Genomic DNA, 24,907 nt, shown 5'->3' on the forward strand with positions numbered 1-24,907 from the left:
GTAAAAAAACCTTTGGAACCTCCTTATGAAGGACCATTTCCTGTTATTGATCGCAAGGACAAATATTTTACTATTAGCATAAAAGGAAAACATGTTAATGTATCCCTGGATTGCTTGAAACCAGCATATATTTTAGCTGAGGAAAATTCTCATTTGATACAACCTGACTACACTAATTTGCAGAGACCGGACTCAAATTTGGATGTGAATCAAAAACATTCTCGCACAGGCAGAACTATACGTTTACCTGTTAGGTTCAAGGACTGACTAAATTATTTTGATAGTCGTTAACACTGCAATACTAGTTACTACCTATTTCTCCATCTTCGTAACGTAACTTAGTTACTGGTGGGGGAGTAGTGTAGTGGCCCAGTTAGTGCATGAGAAATAATTATTTTTTATTTCATATATTTGTTCATATATTTAATTATTTTATAAAATTAACTTTAATATTTTGTTAATATTCATATTTATATTTCTTTTATGCTGAATGGCAATAAGTAGTTCATATTTATATTTAAATTTCTTTATGCTGAATGGCAACTTGTTCTAGTTCTGATTCGAGGAGTTTAGAATAGATGGAGCAAGGAGGTTAGAATAGATGGAGTAAGCATGACGTCACAAAATTGAAGCCGAGGAAGGATCGACAGCGTGACGTCACGACTGATCAGCCAGCATGGCTGCCGTGTAGCGTACGGATAAGACGAAAACTTTGTTTATGATTGTATTGAAACTGCTCAGTCAGATAAAATTGGTGAATGTAGAGAAGGATGTGAATCATTCCCGCTGCTACGCAGCTAATTTCATAAGTAAATGCCATAAACAGGTATTTTAGTATTTCTATTATTCTGACTTTATTGCTACTCGCTATTAGTTCAGCATTGCTTTGTTGATCGTTTCGACCTGATTTTGAGAAATATGGATAGATGTGCTGCACCAAATTGTCAGATCATTCTAGAAATAACTTTAGAATGTTTTGTTTCGCAAAAAATGAAAAAAGACGAAGAAGAAGTAATTCTTTCTGATCGAAATCGATGGATTTCGGTCGCAGGAGCGTGTTTTTGTGAACTAAGTGCAGCTTCGTATTTTTGCTATTCTAACCTCCTTGTTCTGATTCATGATTGCTAGGTTTTGGTTTCAAAACGTTGCTCTTAGCGTCGCATTTCGATAGCTGGAAAATAAAATGCTATAACTTAGCTATTTGTTTATAATTCATGCTGTTACTAGTCATAAATTAATTTTAAACATTAATAGCCAAGGCTACAGCATAAGTTACTTTAGTTAAATAAATATATACTTTTGTTTGATGACTTTTGTTGATATCTCAGGATTCAAGCATGCATACTACTTTATATTCCATGCTAAATACCTTGATACGAAGCATTTTAACACCGTCAATATTTTTTTCTTTTCCCAGTAACACATCTATTCACCATTACCAAACACACTCACTACACACACACACCTGTGAGACACTATTTATTGTAAATGAAGACAGATTCTTCGCCTTTTAACTACACTCATGGACACAATCGTATTTCAGGATATTTTCTACTTCTTTTCATTTTCTTTCCATAGGCCCTTTCCCCCCTCTATTATTTTTGGGCCATTTATTTTAAATTTTATTTTGTCCCATCTTTTCTTCCTGGCCTTTTGAACTCGTACAAAATGTACGAAATTCCTTTTTACTCTCCTCAAATACGAAATTGCCCCCCTTTACTTCAATACACAAATATGCATGTTTACTTTCGAAGAACACACATACACATTTATATGTATGATACACGAGAAAAAAATTTTGCATATATAAAAAAAGCTTTTCTTACGAGAAAAATGTAATAAGTTTTTTTTTTTTTTTTTTTTTTTTTTTTTTTTTTTTTTTTAAATGCTTAGAACGCACGTTCATATAATGTCCAACTTTCTTTCCAATTCGAAATACGCGAATCCACCCTCGTCTTCGTTTTGCTATAGTGTACTAGAAGTTTTGCTATCTCGTTCGATATTTTTCGAACCAAGAATGCGATGGAAGCATAACTCAGGTTCCTTGCAAGCTCGTGATTTACACTGGTGTACACAATAAAACGTGTGGTCTGTACTTCTTTCTAAGTTATACATATGCCCACAACAATAAAAAATAAAACGTTTAATTACTTTTCGATCACAACACGCTTCACAAACTACGTAGCATTGTCAAACGTAAATACCGAGTTTTAAGGTTTCCACCTTTTAGCCACTAGACGGCGTATCAGAGCGTTGGAATCAAGGAGGTTAGAACTTATGCTTTTTCACTGATCGGTGCAGAAAGACTTAGCGGGTGCAAAACAACACATCTGTCTACTTTGTCTGTCTGTCTGTAACCATATCGCTCTGTAGTCACCTGATGCGAGTTGGGTATAAGAAATAAGTTTTGATCATGAGTGGTAAAGATACGATTGCTGTCTTTCCTTCCCGAATGTTAGTATTTAATTTTATTAAGTTATGTGTTTTTTTTCTTTTTTTTTTTTTTCTTTTTTTTTTTTTGACATTTAGCTTTGTGACATATCAAATGAAATCTAACTTTATACTTGCATTAATGAGATGAAATGATATCTTGTTTTTATTTCCTTATGTTATTTAAATTTACCATTCATTTGGCTCATTAAGAACATTTAGGATTTATACTGTTAAAGTCCATTTATCAAATGACTCTGTAGTGAAATAATTGTACAGAATTATGTGGGCTGAGAGTAGTGCAAGTTAAAATTCTTTCGGAAGTACACTCATGTCCATAAATTAAGGATAATTCGGAGTCACGCGGAAATCGAACTCTAAAATAAATATATCACCTGTAAAATCACTACACACATCTTCAAGAATCATTTGCAAATTTCAAGAAGTAACCAGATGACACCGATGATACGTCACAATGACGAGAGTGATATATAAGGAATACAGGCAAAGAAGTAAAATTGTTCGCAGGTGCTTTATAAGCATTTCAGCGCAATAACCGAATAGTTATGACACAAAGGACGCATATGGATGATTTTTTACGTGGTAGAATTATCGGCCGTCCGGAATGTGGGCGTACCCAACTGGAAGTATCAGACAAACTTGGAATTGCCCAGAGTGTCATCTCCAGGCTTTGGCAACGATTCCAAGATGATGATAATGTGAGTAGACATTAGAGCCCAGGTTGCCCTAGAGTTACAACTTCGAATGAGGACCGGTATTTGGCAGTTACTGCCAAACGAAACAGGCGGAGCACAGCCTCAGACCTGTCTCGTCAACTCTCTTCAGCCACTGGTACGACAATTTCAAGGCAGACCGTGAACAGACGCTTAGAGCAGATTGGTCTATATGCTCGTAGACCTGTCAGATGCGTTCCACTTACTGAAACTCACTGTCGCCTGGAGTAGAGAGCATGCATTGTGGATACCGCAACAGTGGGCTTGTGTGATGTTTTCCAACGAGTCCAGGTTTAGCTTGCAGTCTGATTCTCGCCGGATTTTCATATGGAGAGCTCCAGGTACCCGTTACCAACAAGAAAACATCATTGAACAACACCGTTACGGTGGTGCAGGAGTACTCGTTTGGGGTGGAATTATTCTGGGTTCCAGAACTGACCTGCATGTTCAAATTGGAACCATGACAAGCCAAATCTATTGGGACGTCATTGTGGAACAACATGTACGTTTATTTCGGGGCACCGTGGGCACACAATTTGTGTTTATGGATGACAACTCCCGTCCTCACCGTGCAAACATTGTAAGCGAATGCCTTCAATCGGAGGATATCACCCGTGTGGACTGGCCAGCATTCTCACCGGACTTGAATCCAGTACAGCATGTGTGGGACATGTTTGGCCGACGAGTTGCAGCTCGTCAACCTCCTCCTACATGTCTACCGGAACTTTGGAGAGCATTACTTTTTGAGTGGTGTAATATCCCCCAAGATCAGATCGATAATTTGATTCTCAGCATGCCTAGGCGTTGTACGGACTGTATTGCATTGTCTGGGAGACATACAATGTATTAACAATCATACCAACCATGTAATATTGGTTTTTTGTAAATAGGTTTTTTTTTTTTTTTTTGTAATTTGCTCCAGGCAGAAAAAATCGCTAATTTTTTTAATAATTATCAAGCATATAGCATCTTTTTTTGCTCTTTACCTTTTGTTTAATAAATAAGCTTTACAAATAAGTCAAATTTGTTTTGCTTCTAACTCTTGCTTTGCCTGATTTTGCATTATCCTTAATTTATGGACAGGAGTGTACATCTGAATACATCTTATGTTAGCAGTGTGAAATACAAGTTGTGTTATGTGTGAATATGGCCATGACCAGTACTAATAATTCTTTTCCTGATAAAAAATTTTTAATAAGTATAATTCCTTCCTTAAAAAGAGTATCTTATTTTTGATTGCCTTCAAAATCAATAGAGTTTTATTTTAAATTTATGATAAACTAAGATTGCTTATTTGCCTGATTTTAAATTTTAAACTGGTGTGTGTCACTTCTATCTGATCGCGGGAAATGTTACAGTTTAGTACTTCCGAAATCAAATTACTATTTATCACATCACGTTTTGATTGTCTTCTTGTGTCGATTATATCACCTTGCAAAAAAAAATTGTTAAAAGTATAGTTTAGGGTACCCCTTGGCGATTTTTGGCGGTACATGATACTGATTTTGTGCAATTCTTTGACTCGTTATTTTGGCTTGAGAAGCGGCGATTTTTGCGCCAAAAATAGCTGCTACACAGAGCCAAAATAACAAGACAAACAATTGCACAAACTCAGTATCCATGTACACATCAACTTATGTTCACTTAAAAAAAATCCCCGAATTGCACAAAAATGGCAATGCGCACTCTTTTAACTTTATCCATGTACGCGTCGACCTATTTTCACTTAAAAAAAAATCCCAGAATTGCACAAACTTGCATTGCGCACTCCTTTTACTTTGTCCATGTACACATCGATATATTTTCACTTAAAAAGTCAAAGGAGCACCAAGTTCTACAATATAGGCAAACAAAAAATCCATAATCTCAATAAAATACATTTTAAACCAAACAATAAAATAACATAAAAAAGGAAAACATGTTATACATTGAAACACTACCAAAAGCAAATATTCACTTACCATGATTTTCGAGTTCGCTTCATATACCCAGAGCAATGTAAAAATCAAAATATCATCATACTCAAATGACTTTTTTCAAACCAGGTACTCTTTCTGATCGAATGCTTCGCATAGTGACCATCTGAACCTTTCTTCTTACAAATCCGTCTAAACGGTTTTTACGTTCGACTAAACGCATATCCTTCCTACATACAGGACACTTATAATGACTACTAAGTAAACCTTCATTTACACACCAGTCAATTAAAGCTCTTTTCCCCTTTCGCTCCAAATGATACAGAAACTTCAAATTAATCTTACTATATTCGGCCATTCTACCGTCTAAAGAATCAAACCAACACACACCACGAAAACGCTTACAGAACGTCCCACGATTCAAAATTTCCCAGAATCCTGCACCCGATTACGCCACAATAGGGTTTCCATAACGTTCAACTACTCAGGCTACCATAAGTGAAGCAACAACTTGGCGATAAATCAAACAACAATTTTGCCATAATACAAGGGGTACCTTAAAGTCTACTCTACCCCAAAAATTGTCTCATTTGTACTACAGTCAAAAGTCGTTAATCCGGACTCGTCGGGACTTCGGCGATTCCGGATTATTGATTTTTCCGGATAATAGATCATCAGTTTAAATCTCGTAAAATGGCATGCAGAAATTCTAAAATTAAAAATATGAAACCGTAATTTATGAAATAAAGAACAATTATGATCTAAAGGGTATCAAAATTTGCAAAAAGAAAAAGCTTAATATTTATTTGTTTACTTTATTAAACATTTCTTTCAATGTAAGTTGTTTAAGTTTTGCTTCGTTTCATGTGATAATACTTTCTCTTTAATTCTATTAAACAGACATAATTTCTTGTTCCGTTACAAAGTTCCGCTGTTCAAGTCCTATAATTGCTGTGTCGAGAACACTGACTAATTTGTCAATCGAAATTTTTTCGTTTTCAATAACCTCTGTCACTTTTCTTCGCTATCGGAAGCGAATTATAATGACGAGGAATTTGTTTTAAATCATATCAAAGACGGAGCATATCGAGATGAAATACTACATTTGGTAAAGAAATTATAAGCCAAATAAAATAAAAACATCTGCGCTGAAGATAAGGATAGTGTTGACAGATCAACTTCCAATTCATTACGTCGCGGCGTTCCCCCCGCCGAGCAGCGTGAAATTGATAAACAGATTTCGGATTTCAAAACATACTTTCGCTTTAGATCCTTTACATATTAACAAATATATATCGGAAATTCTATTTGATATAATCGAAAGTTTAAGCTTACTTTTATAAAATTGCTCTTACAGTCTGCAAAAAATAATAAGCCGGATCCAATTCGAAAATTAAGGAACAACGCAATCATCAACATTAACTGAAATAGATAATTAGATAATTTTAGCTTATACGTCCATTATACATAAAACGCGCACACGAAAACGTATTCTGCACTTGTGCACACTCATATGCGCAGTCGTAAAAGGTCTTACGCGCACGCGCAAACGCCTATGCGCATGTGTCAACGCGGCGCATGCGCAGAAAATTTTTAGTTTTGAGGTCCGGATTATAGATCATTCCGAATTATGGGTGTCCGAATTAACGACTTTTGACTGTATTATGTAAATCTTGCTCTCAAAGTGTGTTGTTCAAAATCTTCGCTTTTTCAGAAACTTAAATTACATCAATACAGATTTTTTGGTCCATAATTAAAAATCTTTAATTTTTCAATTTACTATCCAAAAAGTTTTTTAATTATTAGAAATAATCATGAACACCTTGTCATCATTCTGTTTCATTATTTTATCAATTAGAAAATTGCACCCATTCTCCAATAATTCAGTTTTCAAGTCATTTCTTATCAGTTATGTTGAAGGGGAATTTTTTTTTTTTCTTTTAATTATTTAAAATTATGTCTTGCATTTCAATTCCTTTGGTGATTTTTGCAAAAGAAAAAGAATAATGGCTTATCATAGAAAAACTGTATTTATTATACGGGGTGGTTGTAATTAATGATCCAATTTGAAATTATCATAAAAGGAAAACTATTGGACCAAATGCCATCATACTTGGTAATCGTGTAAAAGAGGTCGTGGAAATTTAATTTTCGCAAAAAAAAAAATCAAAAACTCACCACCTGGGGGGGGGGAAGGTGCTGTATGCAATATTGTTAAACGAAATAAGGGTCAGAATATAACTTAATCTTTTGTTACACATGTTTAACATGTTGTATACCCATAAGAAATATTGACCTAAACAAAACTACCATTTAAAGCTGTTAAAGATGATACAAGTTGAGTGCGCCATCCATGTAATGAAGAAATCTGTCTGTGAAAACCACAAATTAAAAATTAGAAAGTGTGAGATCGTAAATCACTTGCAAAAGTGTGTGCATTCCGGAAGTTGTTATCTTACAAATTGCTCATGTTATCTACCCAGTTACATTGTATTCTCCTAAAGTCACAGTTTGGTGTGGTATGACAGCTAGTTTCATTATAGGCCCATTTTTTTCTTTGAAGCGCAGTTGACACCTGGACCTGTTATATGCGCTATACCTGATTTGCAGCAATGTGAAATTTTAGACACCAGTATTTTTATGCAAGACGGGGGGCCCCACATCACGTTGGCACATGTGTTGCACGGTTATTTAAATAATATGTCATGAAGGAATGGATGGTACTTACATATTATCGCAACTAGGTTGGCGCGATTTGTAAGTTTGAGTAAAAAAGTATGAATAGAAAGAAAAATGTACATTTATTAATTACAGATAATTTTTAATACAGTTTTTTATATTATTTTGTTTACCCTACTTACGGCAACCTTATGTTAATTTATTAAAGCGAGGTGTGCGTAGTTCGTAGATTCATTCGTTGCCTACATTTTGCCATTCGTAGATGTTTTTTTAAGTTAAAACATGTCGCTGTGTACATTGATTCTTGTCAAATATTTTTAGTTAGAAACTTTACGTTTTTGCTATCTAAATTTTTTGTTTTTGTTTCGGATTTTTAGCTTAAATCGTGTGTTCAAAACGTAGTTTTTGCATGTGCGAAAACCGCGTTTTTGAAGACATTTTAGGCTTAAAGTTCGAAATATAGATTTGGCGATTTATGCGAATTTTGGCCTGGTTGCGTTAATATGTAAGTACCGAATGGATTATAGGTGACACTTCCCTACGTCTTAGTCGCCTTGGTCACCAGGCCTCAACTCCTGAGACTTTTGGCTATGGAGTTATCTCAAAAGCACTATTTATGGTGATAATCTAAACAGTTTGGCAGAATTGAAAGATGCGATACACCAACATGTTCGTAACATTCCTCCTGATTTGCTAAAAGCTGCTGTTGAGAATGCAGTAATATGATTTAACTTGCTTTCAGAAAATGGTGTACGCCACATTGAACATGCTTTATAACGTGTTTCAGAAACAATTGAACACGTTTCAAAGTAATGTCGGCTGATCTTTGGAATATGGTATCTGGTAGTTTGGTGACATTTTGGAGGTGATAAAAATTACTACCTAGGACTTTGGTAATAATGTGAGAAGTACTCAGTTCCGATTACGCAGTGTTTTGTGCGAGCGAAATGAGAGATCGTGAGATATGTCATGTGACATTAATGGACGAATTACAGTTCTTTAATTGGCAAAGGGGGGAAATCTGGAAAAAATCTGGAAATTTTGTATTTAGCTTTATTCTGTGTTGTGTGAAACAGTGTTGGTTAATTTACGGATCCCATGGCCCTAACTAAAGTGAATTCGAAATGGGTATTTAGTGGGATTGAAAGGGGTAGTAATAAGTGTTTTTTTAAGGTTGTGCGAGATAGAAGTAAAGATGTTTTATCAAGTTATTTATTTTACCTGGTACCTTGCTGTGAACTATAAGTATGATTTTAAAGATCCTGAAACAGGCACACATATGCTAATATTTTTTATTTAGCGGAGGAAATAAGAAAAGTTTATCAGCCACGTAATCAAGATTCTGAAGAAGATTAGGTAAGTTAGTATTTTTAATTATTTGAGGATATTATTTTTATGCATTGTTCTAAATGTAAGGAGTAAATAAAATAATATGGTATTATTGGAAAATTGTTATTAACAATGATTTAGTTTAAAGTAATAAGGATTGTAAGCTAATTTTTATTAATTTAATGTATGTGCTTATTTATATTTTAAGTAGTATTTTTGAATTTAATTATATTTTAATTAAATGATAGTTATTTTGTGAATTATATGTTTGTAGGACTTTGGTATACGTTTCAGTGGAAGTAAACATGCATGGAAATAATTTAAATATTTGACACTAAGTATTTGTAACCATTTGTAATGTTTGAGGTATGAATTCGTTGGTGACGTTTATAATATAATAGATAATTTAGAGGTAAAAGTTTTTGGATATTTTATTTATTTTATACGTGGAAATGTTCATCGTTGGAAAGGGTATATACTTTTTTGCGATCAGGGAATTTCATATATGTTCTTTTTACCAGATTTAAAGATTCACAAAATTTTCATGCATTTTCGTGAAATTTTTCTAATTTATGAGAAAAAAGCAGTGTAGATGGATAAAGTTAAGAGTGTGTGCAATGCCATTTTTGTGCAATTCTGGGATTTTTTTTAAGTAAAAATAAGTCGACGTGTATATGGTTAAGTGATATTTTAATTAAATGATAGTTATTTTGTGAATTTTATGTTTGTAAGAATTTGGTATACGTTTCAGTTGAAGTAAACGTGCATGGAAACAATTTAAATATTTGACACTAAGTATTTGTAATGTTTTGCGGTATGAATTCGTTGGTGACCTTTATAATATAATAGAAAATTTAGAGGTAAAAGTTTTTGGATATTTTATTTATTTCATACGTGGAAATGTTCGTCCTTGGAAAGGGTATATACTTTTTCGCGATCAGGTAATTTCATATATGTGTTTTTTACAGAGTTTAAAGATTCACAGAATTTTTTTGCATTTTCGTGCAAATTTTTTTTTTTTTTTTTTTTTTTTTTTTTTTTTTTTATGAGAAAATAGCAGTGTAGATGGATAAAGTTAAGAGTGTGTGCAATGCCATTTTTGTGCAATTCTGGGATTTTTTTAAAGTAAAAATAAGTCGACGTGTGAATGGTTTATGTATATGTGCTATTCTGAAAAACGCGCAAGGAGTTTGCGATTATGCACTTTTTCCCAATTTTGCAGTTAATATTTGTCATGATTAAGCAGTTTTGTTACATAAAATTTCTAGCATAAGTGTAATTCGGCTAGTAGATTGTTGGAAAAAGTGTTCAGTGAATAAAATGAAAAGAAATATGTCTTTACTTCGTGAAGACAAAATGGCTGCGAAAAAAAATAGAGGGTTGCTGTAGCAGAGTTGGTCGTCCATAAAACGCCAAGTTACCATAATCCAAAGATCAACCCTAATGTCTTTATGTCATATTTCATTTAACAATATTGTGTGCAGTGCCATCCCCCCCCCCCGGTTGTGAGTTTTTGAACCTTTTTTTTTTTACGGAAAATAAATTCCCATGACCTCCTTTACACGATTACCAAGTTTGCTAACATTTGGTTCAGTAGTTTTACTTTTGTGACCAATTCAAAGTCGAACTTTTAATTATGACCACCCTATATATATACATATTTTATGTTTTAAGTACATATTTATTTAAAAAGTCTATGAATAAATGTATTTAAATGTAGGTTTTTGTTTCTCTTGTTTTATTGAAATAATTGTTGTATCGTAATTTAAAGCAGTTGTTCCCCTTAACAGCTTTGCATTCAACTGCCATTTCTTGCAGAAATTTTACTGCAGTAGCTTTCCTTGCTGATCTATTCCAGAGGGTCATATTGTAAAATTTTGTGTAAAGACCAAAAATATCACGATTTGTAAAAATTGTACCTTGGAATATGACAAAAGTAATGTTTAAAAAAAAAAAAAAAAAAACACTGTGAAGTTGTTTGTGTTGATCTTTACATTACGGTAACTGGTAGTTTGGCGACATTTTGGAGGCGATAAAGGTTACTACCTGGGACTTTGGTAATAATGTGAGCAGTACTGAGTTCCGATTACGCATTATTTTGTGTGGGGGAAATGAGAGATCATGGGATATGTCATGTGATATTAATGGACGAATTACGGTTCTTTAACCAAATTCTACAATATAGGGGAAAAAAATGCAAAATCTCAATAAAATACATTTTAAACCAAACAATAAAATAACATAAAAAAGGAAAACATGTTATACATTGAAACACTACCAAAAGCAAATATTCACTTACCATGATTTTCGAGTTCGCTTCATATACCCAGAGCAATGTAAAAATCAAAATATCATCATACTCAAATGACTTTTTTCAAACCAGGTACTCTTTCTGATCGAACGCTTCGCATAGTGACCATCTGAACCTTTCTTCTTACAAATCCGTCTAAACGGTTTTTACGTTCGACTAAACGCATATCCTTCCTACATACAGGACACTTATAATGACTACTAAGTAAACCTTCATTTACACACCAGTCAATTAAAGCTCTTTTCCCCTTTCGCTCCAAATGATACAGAAACTTCAAATTAATCTTACTATATTCGGCCATTCTACCGTCTAAAGAATCAAACCAACACACACCACGAAAACGCTTACAGAACGTCCCACGATTCAAAATTTCCCAGAATCCTGCACCCGATTACGCCACAATAGGGTTTCCATAACGTTCAACTACTCAGGCTACCATAAGTGAAGCAACAACTTGGCGATAAATCAAACAACAATTTTGCCATAATACAAGGGGTACCTTAAAGTCTACTCTACCCCAAAAATTGTCTCATTTGTACTACAGTCAAAAGTCGTTAATCCGGACTCGTCGGGACTTCGGCGATTCCGGATTATTGATTTTTCCGGATAATAGATCATCAGTTTAAATCTCGTAAAATGGCATGCAGAAATTCTAAAATTAAAAATATGAAACCGTAATTTATGAAATAAAGAACAATTATGATCTAAAGGGTATCAAAATTTGCAAAAAGAAAAAGCTTAATATTTATTTGTTTACTTTATTAAACATTTCTTTCAATGTAAGTTGTTTAAGTTTTGCTTCGTTTCATGTGATAATACTTTCTCTTTAATTCTATTAAACAGACATAATTTCTTGTTCCGTTACAAAGTTCCGCTGTTCAAGTCCTATAATTGCTGTGTCGAGAACACTGACTAATTTGTCAATCGAAATTTTTTCGTTTTCAATAACCTCTGTCACTTTTCTTCGCTATCGGAAGCGAATTATAATGACGAGGAATTTGTTTTAAATCATATCAAAGACGGAGCATATCGAGATGAAATACTACATTTGGTAAAGAAATTATAAGCCAAATAAAATAAAAACATCTGCGCTGAAGATAAGGATAGTGTTGACAGATCAACTTCCAATTCATTACGTCGCGGCGTTCCCCCCGCCGAGCAGCGTGAAATTGATAAACAGATTTCGGATTTCAAAACATACTTTCGCTTTAGATCCTTTACATATTAACAAATATATATCGGAAATTCTATTTGATATAATCGAAAGTTTAAGCTTACTTTTATAAAATTGCTCTTACAGTCTGCAAAAAATAATAAGCCGGATCCAATTCGAAAATTAAGGAACAACGCAATCATCAACATTAACTGAAATAGATAATTAGATAATTTTAGCTTATACGTCCATTATACATAAAACGCGCACACGAAAACGTATTCTGCACTTGTGCACACTCATATGCGCAGTCGTAAAAGGTCTTACGCGCACGCGCAAACGCCTATGCGCATGTGTCAACGCGGCGCATGCGCAGAAAATTTTTAGATTTGAGGTCCGGATTATAGATCATTCCGAATTATGGGTGTCCGAATTAACGACTTTTGACTGTATTATGTAAATCTTGCTCTCAAAGTGTGTTGTTCAAAATCTTCGCTTTTTCAGAAACTTAAATTACATCAATACAGATTTTTTGGTCCATAATTAAAAATCTTTAATTTTTCAATTTACTATCCAAAAAGTTTTTTAATTATTAGAAATAATCATGAACACCTTGTCATCATTCTGTTTCATTATTTTATCAATTAGAAAATTGCACCCATTCTCCAATAATTCAGTTTTCAAGTCATGTCTTATCAGTTATGTTGAAGGGGAATTTTTTTTTTTTCTTTTAATTATTTAAAATTATGTCTTGCATTTCAATTCCTTTGGTGATTTTTGCAAAAGAAAAAGAATAATGGCTTATCATAGAAAAACTGTATTTATTATACGGGGTGGTTGTAATTAATGATCCAATTTGAAATTATCATAAAAGGAAAACTATTGGACCAAATGCCATCATACTTGGTAATCGTGTAAAAGAGGTCGTGGAAATTTAATTTTCGCAAAAAAAAAAAATCAAAAACTCACCACCTGGGGGGGGGGGAAGGTGCTGTATGCAATATTGTTAAACGAAATAAGGGTCAGAATATAACTTAATCTTTTGTTACACATGTTTAACATGTTGTATACCCATAAGAAATATTGACCTAAACAAAACTACCATTTAAAGCTGTTAAAGATGATACAAGTTGAGTGCGCCATCCATGTAATGAAGAAATCTGTCTGTGAAAACCACAAATTAAAAATTAGAAAGTGTGAGATCGTAAATCACTTGCAAAAGTGTGTGCATTCCGGAAGTTGTTATCTTACAAATTGCTCATGTTATCTACCCAGTTACATTGTATTCTCCTAAAGTCACAGTTTGGTGTGGTATGACAGCTAGTTTCATTATAGGCCCATTTTTTTCTTTGAAGCGCAGTTGACACCTGGACCTGTTATATGCGCTATACCTGATTTGCAGCAATGTGAAATTTTAGACACCAGTATTTTTATGCAAGACGGGGGGCCCCACATCACGTTGGCACATGTGTTGCACGGTTATTTAAATAATATGTCATGAAGGAATGGATGGTACTTACATATTATCGCAACTAGGTTGGCGCGATTTGTAAGTTTGAGTAAAAAAGTATGAATAGAAAGAAAAATGTACATTTATTAATTACAGATAATTTTTAATACAGTTTTTTATATTATTTTGTTTACCCTACTTACGGCAACCTTATGTTAATTTATTAAAGCGAGGTGTGCGTAGTTCGTAGATTCATTCGTTGCCTACATTTTGCCATTCGTAGATGTTTTTTTAAGTTAAAACATGTCGCTGTGTACATTGATTCTTGTCAAATATTTTTAGTTAGAAACTTTACGTTTTTGCTATCTAAATTTTTTGTTTTTGTTTCGGATTTTTAGCTTAAATCGTGTGTTCAAAACGTAGTTTTTGCATGTGCGAAAACCGCGTTTTTGAAGACATTTTAGGCTTAAAGTTCGAAATATAGATTTGGCGATTTATGCGAATTTTGGCCTGGTTGCGTTAATATGTAAGTACCGAATGGATTATAGGTGACACTTCCCTACGTCTTAGTCGCCTTGGTCACCAGGCCTCAACTCCTGAGACTTTTGGCTATGGAGTTATCTCAAAAGCACTATTTATGGTGATAATCTAAACAGTTTGGCAGAATTGAAAGATGCGATACACCGACATGTTCGTAACATTCCTCCTGATTTGCTAAAAGCTGCTGTTGAGAATGCAGTAATATGATTTAACTTGCTTTCAGAAAATGGTGTACGCCACATTGAACATGCTTTATAACGTGTTTCAGAAACAATTGAACACGTTTCAAAGTAATGTCGGCTGATCTTTGGAATATGGTATCTGGTAGTTTGGTGACATTTTGGAGGTGATAAAAATTACTACCTAGGACTTTGGTAATAATGTGAGAAGTACTCAGTTCCGATTACGCAGTGTTTTGTGCGAGCGAAATGAGAGATCGTGAGATATGTCATGTGACATTAATGGACGAATTACAGTTCTTTAATTGGCAAAGGGGGGAAATCTGGAAAAAATCTGGAAATTTTGTATTTAGCTTTATTCTGTGTTGTGTGAAACAGTGTTGGTTAATTTACGGATCCCATGGCCCTAACTAAAGTGAATTCGAAATGGGTATTTAGTGGGATTGAAAGGGGTAGTAATAAGTGTTTTTTTAAGGTTGTGCGAGATAGAAGTAAAGATGTTTTATCAAGTTATTTATTTTACCTGGTACCTTGCTGTGAACTATAAGTATGATTTTAAAGATCCTGAAACAGGCACACATATGCTAATATTTTTTATTTAGCGGAGGAAATAAGAAAAGTTTATCAGCCACGTAATCAAGATTCTGAAGAAGATTAGGTAAGTTAGTATTTTTAATTATTTGAGGATATTATTTTTATGCATTGTTCTAAATGTAAGGAGTAAATAAAATAATATGGTATTATTGGAAAATTGTTATTAGCAATGATTTAGTTTAAAGTAATAAGGATTGTAAGCTAATTTTTATTAATTTAATGTATGTGCTTATTTATATTTTAAGTAGTATTTTTGAATTTAATTATATTTTAATTAAATGATAGTTATTTTGTGAATTATATGTTTGTAGGACTTTGGTATACGTTTCAGTGGAAGTAAACATGCATGGAAATAATTTAAATATTTGACACTAAGTATTTGTAACCATTTGTAATGTTTGAGGTATGAATTCGTTGGTGACGTTTATAATATAATAGATAATTTAGAGGTAAAAGTTTTTGGATATTTTATTTATTTTATACGTGGAAATGTTCATCGTTGGAAAGGGTATATACTTTTTTGCGATCAGGGAATTTCATATATGTTCTTTTTACCAGATTTAAAGATTCACAAAATTTTCATGCATTTTCGTGAAATTTTTCTAATTTATGAGAAAAAAGCAGTGTAGATGGATAAAGTTAAGAGTGTGTGCAATGCCATTTTTGTGCAATTCTGGGATTTTTTTTAAGTAAAAATAAGTCGACGTGTATATGGTTAAGTGATATTTTAATTAAATGATAGTTATTTTGTGAATTTTATGTTTGTAAGAATTTGGTATACGTTTCAGTTGAAGTAAACGTGCATGGAAACAATTTAAATATTTGACACTAAGTATTTGTAATGTTTTGCGGTATGAATTCGTTGGTGACCTTTATAATATAATAGAAAATTTAGAGGTAAAAGTTTTTGGATATTTTATTTATTTCATACGTGGAAATGTTCGTCCTTGGAAAGGGTATATACTTTTTCGCGATCAGGTAATTTCATATATGTGTTTTTTACAGAGTTTAAAGATTCACAGAATTTTTTTGCATTTTCGTGCAAATTTTTTTTTTTTTTTTTTTTTTTTTATGAGAAAATAGCAGTGTAGATGGATAAAGTTAAGAGTGTGTGCAATGCCATTTTTGTGCAATTCTGGGATTTTTTTAAAGTAAAAATAAGTCGACGTGTGAATGGTTTATGTATATGTGCTATTCTGAAAAACGCGCAAGGAGTTTGCGATTATGCACTTTTTCCCAATTTTGCAGTTAATATTTGTCATGATTAAGCAGTTTTGTTACATAAAATTTCTAGCATAAGTGTAATTCGGCTAGTAGATTGTTGGAAAAAGTGTTCAGTGAATAAAAAGAAAAGAAATATGTCTTTACTTCGTGAAGACAAAATGGCTGCGAAAAAAAATAGAGGGTTGCTGTAGCAGAGTTGGTCGTCCATAAAACGCCAAGTTACCATAATCCAAAGATCAACCCTAATGTCTTCATGTCATATTTCATTTAACAATATTGTGTGCAGTGCCATCCCCCCCCCCCGGTTGTGAGTTTTTGAACCTTTTTTTTTTTACGGAAAATAAATTCCCATGACCTCCTTTACACGATTACCAAGTTTGCTAACATTTGGTTCAGTAGTTTTACTTTTGTGACCAATTCAAAGTCGAACTTTTAATTATGACCACCCTATATATATACATATTTTATGTTTTAAGTACATATTTATTTAAAAAGTCTATGAATAAATGTATTTAAATGTAGGTTTTTGTTTCTCTTGTTTTATTGAAATAATTGTTGTATAGTAATTTAAAGCAGTTGTTCCCCTTAACAGCTTTGCATTCAACTGCCATTTCTTGCAGAAATTTTACTGCAGTAGCTTTCCTTGCTGATCTATTCCAGAGGGTCATATTGTAAAATTTTGTGTAAAGACCAAAAATATCACGATTTGTAAAAATTGTACCTTGGAATATGACAAAAGTAATGTTTAAAAAAAAAAAAAAAAAAACACTGTGAAGTTGTTTGTGTTGATCTTTACATTACGGTAACTGGTAGTTTGGCGACATTTTGGAGGCGATAAAGGTTACTACCTGGGACTTTGGTAATAATGTGAGCAGTACTGAGTTCCGATTACGCATTATTTTGTGTGGGGGAAATGAGAGATCATGGGATATGTCATGTGATATTAATGGACGAATTACGGTTCTTTAATCGGAAGAGATGATGGGATATGTCATGTGATTTTAATGGACGAATTACTGTTCTTTAATGGGGAAAAATCTGGGAATTTTGTATTTGGCTTTATTCTGTGTTGTGTGAAATAGTGTTTGTGAATTTTTGGATCCCATGGCCGTAAGTAAAGTGAATTCGAAATGGGTATTTAGTGGTATTGAAAAGGATAGTAAGAAATGTTTTTTAAGGTTGTGTGGGAGAGAAATAAACATGTTTTATTATGTTATTTATTTTACGTGGTATCTTGCTTTGAAAGATAAGTATGATTTTAAAGATTCTGAAAGAGAATGAAGAAAAGTGTATCCGCCACGTAATGAAGATTCTGAAGGAGATTAGGTAAGTTAGTATTTTTAATTATTTTTATGCATTGTTGGAAATGTAAGGTGGAAAGGAATTTGGTATTATTGGGAAAATTGTTATTAGCAATGATTTAGTTTAAAGTAATTAGGATTGTAAGGTAATTTTTATTAATTGAATGTATGTGCTCATGTATATTTTAAGTGGTGTTTTTGAATTTAATTATATTTTAATGAAATGATAGTTATTTTGTGAATTTTATACTTGTAGGAATTTGGTGTATGTTTAAGTTGAAATAAATGTGCATGGAAATAATTTAAATATTTGATAATAAATATTTGTAATGCTTCATGTATGAATTCGTTAGTGACGTGTATAATGTAATAGATGATTTAGAGGTAAAAGTTTTTGGATATTTTATTTATTTTATATGTGGAAATGTTCATATTTGTAAAGGGTAAATACTTTTTCGCGATCATGTAATTTCATATATGTTCTTTTTACCGGGTTTAAAGATTGAGAAAATTGTCATGTATTTTCGTGAAATTTTTTTAATTTATGAGATAAAAGCAGTGTACATGGATATAGTGAAGAGTGTGCGCAATGCCATTTTTGTGCAATTCTGGGATATTTTTTTTAAGTAAAAATAAGTCGACGTGTACATGGTTCAGTGATATTTTAATGAAATGATAGTTATTTTGTGAATTTTATGCTTGTAGGAATTTGGTTTACGTTTAAGTTGAAATAAACGTGCATGGAAATAATTTAAATATTTGATACTAAATATTTGTAATGCTTCATGTATGAATTCGTTGGTGACGTGTATAATGTAATAGATGATTTAGAGGTAAAAGTTTTTGGATATTTTATTTATTTTATATGTGGAAATGTTCATATTTGGAAAGGGTAAATACTTTTTCGCGATCAGGTAATTTCATATATGTTCTTTTTACCGGGTTTAAAGATTGAGAAAATTGTCATGTACTTTCGTGAAACTTTTCTAATTTATGAGAAAAAAGCAGTGTACATGGATATAGTGAAGAGTGTGCGCAATGCCATTTTTGTGCAATTCTGGGATGTTTTTTTAAGTAAAAATAAGTCGGCGTGTACATGGTTTATGTGTATGTGTTATTTTGAAAAACGCGTAAGGAGTATAGTATTGTGCACTTTTTCCCAATTTTGCAGTGCATATTTGTCATGATTAAGCAGTTTTGTTAGATAAAATTTCTAGCATAAGTGTAATTCGGCTAGTAGATTGTTGGAAGAAGTGTTCAGTAGATAAAAAGAAAAGAAACATGTGTTTACTTCGTGAAGACAAAATGGCGGCGGGAAAAAAAAATAGAGGGTTGCTGTAGGAGAGTTGGTCGCCAAATTTTCGCCAAAAAAACGCCAAGTTACCATAATGTAAAGATCAACCAAAAAAACCCTTTATATTTATTTGTTTACTTTATTAAACATTTCTTTCAACACGCGCATGCGTAAAGCATACGCTGCGCATAGTCGAAATTAGAAAATTGCAACTAGAAAACTATTTGATGTGTATTCGTGATATTTATAATGACGAGGAATTTGATTTAAATCATATCAAAGAAGGAGTACAACAAGATGAAATACTACATTTAGTAAGGAATTATAAGCTGAATAAAATAAAAACATCTGCCCTGAAGATAAGGATAGTGCTGACAGATCAACTTCCAGTTTATTGTGCGCCGCGATGTCCCCCCCTTTCCCCGCAGACCAGCGTGAAATTCATAAACAGATTTCGGAATGGTTAGAGAAACAAATCACCTCTCTGTTACTCTGTTCATGCCTTTATCCATTTTTTGCAGGAATTACACTTTTCGTTTGATGGACATCCAAATATGCTTTCATTTGTTGATCCTTCGGCAGCTCCAGAATTGGAAATTCTTTTTGACATAATCGAAAGCTCCAGAATCGGAAATTCTTTTTGATGTAATTCCCACTTACTTTTATAAAATTGCTCTAACAGTCTGCAAAAAATAATAAGCCGCATCCAATTAGAAGATTAAGGAACAACGCAATCTGCAACATTAACTGAAATAAATAATTTTAGCTTAGCTTATACCGTCCGTTATACATTAAACGCGCATGCGCAGAAAGTTTGTAGGTTTTATGTCCGGATTATAGATCATTCTGGATTATGGACATCCGGATTAAAGACTTTTGACTGTACTCTCTTAAATACAGTTTACTCTTCATGAGATACATAGTTACTCTTTACTCAATACCAAGAGTTATAACTAAAGAAAGATCCTGCTTTTGCCTAAAATCTATCTAGCTGTTTTTATATTAAAATTAATGCCATACAATGATAGCCAAAATTCGTTTTAATAAGAACCATACGTTCAAGTTAAAAAATATTACAAGCTACAACTAGGAACTGACATCATTTAATAATGAAACATTTTTCATATAGAAAAGAAAATTTTTAGTAAGTCAGCCATGGTTTTATATTTTTTAAATTGATATCATTACTTTAGCACATATAAACACTATATTTAACACAAATAAATAATTCCCATTACTCTTGCACATGTTTACAAAATAATATTCATATGAGGTATGGATTCTCTGTGCTATATTGCCATTTATTTTCCTACAGAAAGACATTTTCTTTTGATTTAAATTATTAATTTATTTGAATAAAAATAAATTCAAATAAAATAAGACTGTTATAGTGCAAAAATTCATTCAAATTTCTAATCTTTGATGGCATGGTGAATGATATAGACATTGATAGCAATTTAAGGTTAAAAATTCAGAGATGGCCTGCATTTCAGAGTATACAAAGAAGTAAAGGATAAAATCATTTATTTAACAAGTAAACACCAATGATTTTTCATGACTTCTAACATATTAACTTACCTATAAAAAGAACTTAAAAGTTTGTGCTGGGACAGCTGTAGAGAAACTGAAATTTATTCTACACAATTAATTTTAAATAAACAATAACTTTATCAAGACTTTTACATCTAATTAAAAGTTAAATTTCTCACCCAAAATTAAAATGAGAATCAACAAAGGTAGATCATATCCTAAGTTACAAAATAAATTCATTAGATTTGAACTGGATAATCAGATACCTGTTCCCACAAAGGAAGCTGAAACATATTTTACTGAATAACATCATGAATATACATATTTGTAATGTTTTTCAGACAAATTTGGTATACATAATTAAGGAGAATATTTCTAATATATACACCTTTTTTCCTAATCCAATAATCATTACCAGTTCTAAAAATAATATCAACACAGCAATACACAGTCTGTAATTATTTGTCATTTGTTTTATTATTCAGAAACTATGTGCTAAGCACTCATTTTAAAATTATTATATAAATGCTATAATTTACAAAAATATTAATTATTAAAAATATTTCAAAATATAACTACATTAAAATATACAACTAGGAGTTGTTACATGATTTGCAATTCAGGCATACCTGCAAAACAACATTAATTTTTGCTGTACATCAATGTATTAATTTTTCAGACTTGCTTCAAACTGACTGTATTCTAAAACCAATATTAATAGTTTTCTGCTTAATAATATTTATTAATTTGAAGATATAAAATGAAATCTATTTATTTACTGTTCATATTATGTTACAATGATCTCATACCATTTCTGATTTAATATGAATGAGATTTTTCTCTCTAAAAATAAACTGTATACAATTTTACTTACATCAAATAGCACTTATGCTTAGATAGCAAGGGTTAGCATCTAAGTTAAATTCATTTAAATAAATGCTTAATATTTCAGTTTGCAGGCACCTTAAGGAAATATAAAGGGTATTAACCAATTAAACATGTAACCTGGTACATACAGAAAACTAAAAAAAAATCTTAAAGTAATTTTTTATCTTTTGTTGAGATTTCTATAAATAATAAATACTTAGTTGTTTACCTCCATTGTTCCTTTAACTCCAACTGCTCAGAAATTTACTGTAATTTTACAAGAAACATTCAAGCAAAAAAATTAATAAAAAATATGTAGAAACATTTTTGTTTCGTAATAAAGTAAATTACAGGCTCTGTCGACTGACCACTCTAATGTCTACCATTGACTGAACTACTAAAGCCACTTTTTAAAATTAGGAAAAAAGGCAACACAAATTAAAAAGATAGTAATTAGTATTTCTCAAAATAATATTGATTCGATTCGATGAGAACTTATTATAGGTAATACTAAATAATTTTAAACTATTTATTAATGTTAGACTAAACTCAAAAATTATAAACATAAAAGTTGGTTAAACAAAGGGAGTAAGATTCTAGAAGCACTCAGAAAATTAATACCTTTGCAATATTCACAACGGTAGTATTCGCCAACTCTTCGAACTCTCTGACAGTCCAATGCCGATCTTTGAAAAAATTTGTTTTGTTTCTTTTATAGAAAAGATCCCAGTTCTTTTTGGAATCAGCTTCTAGTTTATTTTGTTTAAAATCACACACAGATACTTTTTCTTTAGTCAACTTCTCAATTTCTTGATCAGTTAGCCATCGCGCATAGTGTCCAAAATTAATATTTCCAAATGCCATATTAAATTAAATACCTAAGGTCAATCTTTCGTCGAAAACACACGCTTGACAAGATTCACTGTAAATATTACAAGCAGACGAAATCAATACACCGTGATGCCAACTAAAGTTTTTCATTCAGATAATTAATTTATCATTCCAAGCAAGGAAGGAAATACTAGTATAACTATTGACGTGTATAAAATATATTTGGAATATGAGTGTAATACTCAATTCCAACAATACGAAACGAGCAAATGATAGGCAAACATAATGAAACAACGAAACAACAATGCAGAGTAATGAAATGTTAAACTGTGGGTAGAATAACGCATGTTTCTTACTAAATATTCAAAATATTATTTACCGCTTGAGTCAGACTATAAAAGATATTAAAATTGAAAGCAAATTGCATACATGTGAGGAAGCGATTCTAAGATCGTAGTCTCTAATTGATACCATTACTATATGTATATCGCTCGTATCTCGGAAATAGTCAGAGAACCTGAAGTGACATTTAAAACTAAAATTTTACCTCTTATATTGTTTCAAGGCAAAATATATATAATGCTATGAAAGTTAATGGCATATGCGTGGTGTGCGGAAAAAGTTGTCACCTGGAAAAAAGGGAAACGGACAGAATGTCGCCGGAAATTAAGGAACGAAAAAATGTCACCCGGAAAATAAGGAACGGAAAAAAAGGAACTCTAAACTCTCGCCAAATAATATCGGCAATCTGAGTTGGGGAAAATAGCCAAATTCTCATTTAACCAGGAGGGTTAAAGAGCTAGCAGCACCTTACCGAGGTCACTTAGGAAAGAGGTTTTTTTTTTTTTCAAGACTGGGAAGATCTCATTCCTCACACACTTTGTTTCGCACCGTTCTGGAAAGAGAGCCAATTTCAGGGTAGGTCCCCCGGAAGAGAAGAATCAATGTGAACATCATAAGATACTCTTTAAATATTAAATATTCTCAAACTTATTATATATTTATTATTATATATTTATTATGATACAACAGATTATAACCATGTAAACTTTTATTATATATTACTTTTAAGGGCAATGACTGTCATGAAAGGTCGGTTGAAAGCTGCACAGAAAGGACATGGACTTCTGAAAAGAAAAGCTGATGCATTGCAACTAAGATTTCGGCAGATACTTAAAAAGATTGTAGAGGTAGTTGGTTTATAATTCTTATCTATATTTTTTTTAATGAAACGTATTGTTATGAAGTAATGTTATGTTTTTACATAGTGTAAATATGTGTTTCAAAATCTGTTAAAACACATGTTTAACTGGTTTTCAGAATTAACTAAAACAGGTTTCACGTAAACTCCAAATTGTAACTTATATTTGGACAAAAGTCATCAAATTAATCATTTTGCAGAAATTGTCAAAATTAGTGTCAAGAAAATGCTTATCTATGAATGATTTGCAAGGGCGTAGCTAGAGGGGGGGTAAGGGAGGACATATGTCCCCAGGCGCAGCTTCCAGTGGGTGCCTAGCTGATGTTACGATTTTTTTAAATGAAATCTTTTCCACTCGTAGCAAACAAGAGGAGAGTGCAAGATCTATAGTTGTGCCAGGGTGTTGAAAACCCCAGCTACAGCTCTGATGATTTGGATGCCAAAAGTGAAGCAGAAAAAAGCAGTGAGGGATGTGATTTTAATTAATGCTTTTCTCCTGCTGCTGTCCATGGAAAGAAGGAAATAGTTACAAAGGATATTTTTTTTAATTGGATAATGGTAAATAATTATTCTCAATTGCAATAAGCTCTTTTAAGAAAAATATTCTTCTTTATGACAACAGGAATTTATTTAGTAACTTTATAAACATGAGTTAAATGAATAACTTTAGTTACAATAGCCATTTTCAAAATAATGTATGTAAATTATAATTAGGTTTTAGAATTAATTTGTATAAATAAAATGGATGTTACCATATTTAATATATGTTAACGTGTAAATAAATTTCAAATATATAATAGATTCATACTGAATATGTGATTTTGAAACAGATTCTTCTACTTATTTCTCAGCTTAAATGAAGAGATTCATTATTTTAGATTCCAAATGAGAAAAAAATAAAGGTAGTTGAAGAATTACCATTTTTTACCAAGAGCATGCAATAACGCTCATATTATAGTTCACAATAATTTCCAGTTTGGCATAAGGAGTGTTTGCTGATTGTGTTATGCCTGATTTCACTACTTGCTTTTTTGCTCTTTTAGAAACCGTGAATTTGCATGCTTTGAAAGTTTAAAAAGGATACTAGGTGTATAAACAATGAGTGCTTAAATGTAATGAACTGTTGTTAAAGTCAGTATTAAATTAATCTGTAAGAAGTTCTATTCATATTCACCAAATTGGGATGATCTTGATTGTTTTCAAAAGAGACATAGATTTGATGGAATCCTCTTTTCTGAAAGATGTTCAAAATCCCTTAGAATTTATCTGTTGGGTAATTCTGGTCTTTCATGCTAGTTGATTTTTCTTTCTGTTTCAACAAAAGTTAAAGTAGAATAACTTAGC

General features: G+C 32.2%; 1 protein-coding gene across 1 annotated transcript in view; it reads left to right on the forward strand.

Moving 5' to 3' along the window:
- The first annotated feature begins 2,297 nt into the window (after nt 1-2,297).
- The window catches only part of LOC118194173 (V-type proton ATPase subunit D-like), a 92,892-nt gene continuing 70,282 nt past the window's right edge, over nt 2,298-24,907 (forward strand). The window contains exons 1-2 of the mRNA XM_085816920.1: nt 2,298-2,454; nt 23,435-23,552. Of these exons, the coding sequence (XP_085673046.1) occupies nt 2,414-2,454; nt 23,435-23,552 (159 nt within the window). The 5' untranslated portion in view covers nt 2,298-2,413. The remainder of the gene's footprint in view (nt 2,455-23,434; nt 23,553-24,907) is intronic.

The sequence above is a fragment of the Stegodyphus dumicola genome, chromosome 5 (assembly GCF_044657685.1).
Source record: "Stegodyphus dumicola isolate Sdum_Otavi_A_Nest chromosome 5, ASM4465768v1".
Lineage (NCBI taxonomy): Eukaryota > Metazoa > Arthropoda > Arachnida > Araneae > Eresidae > Stegodyphus > Stegodyphus dumicola.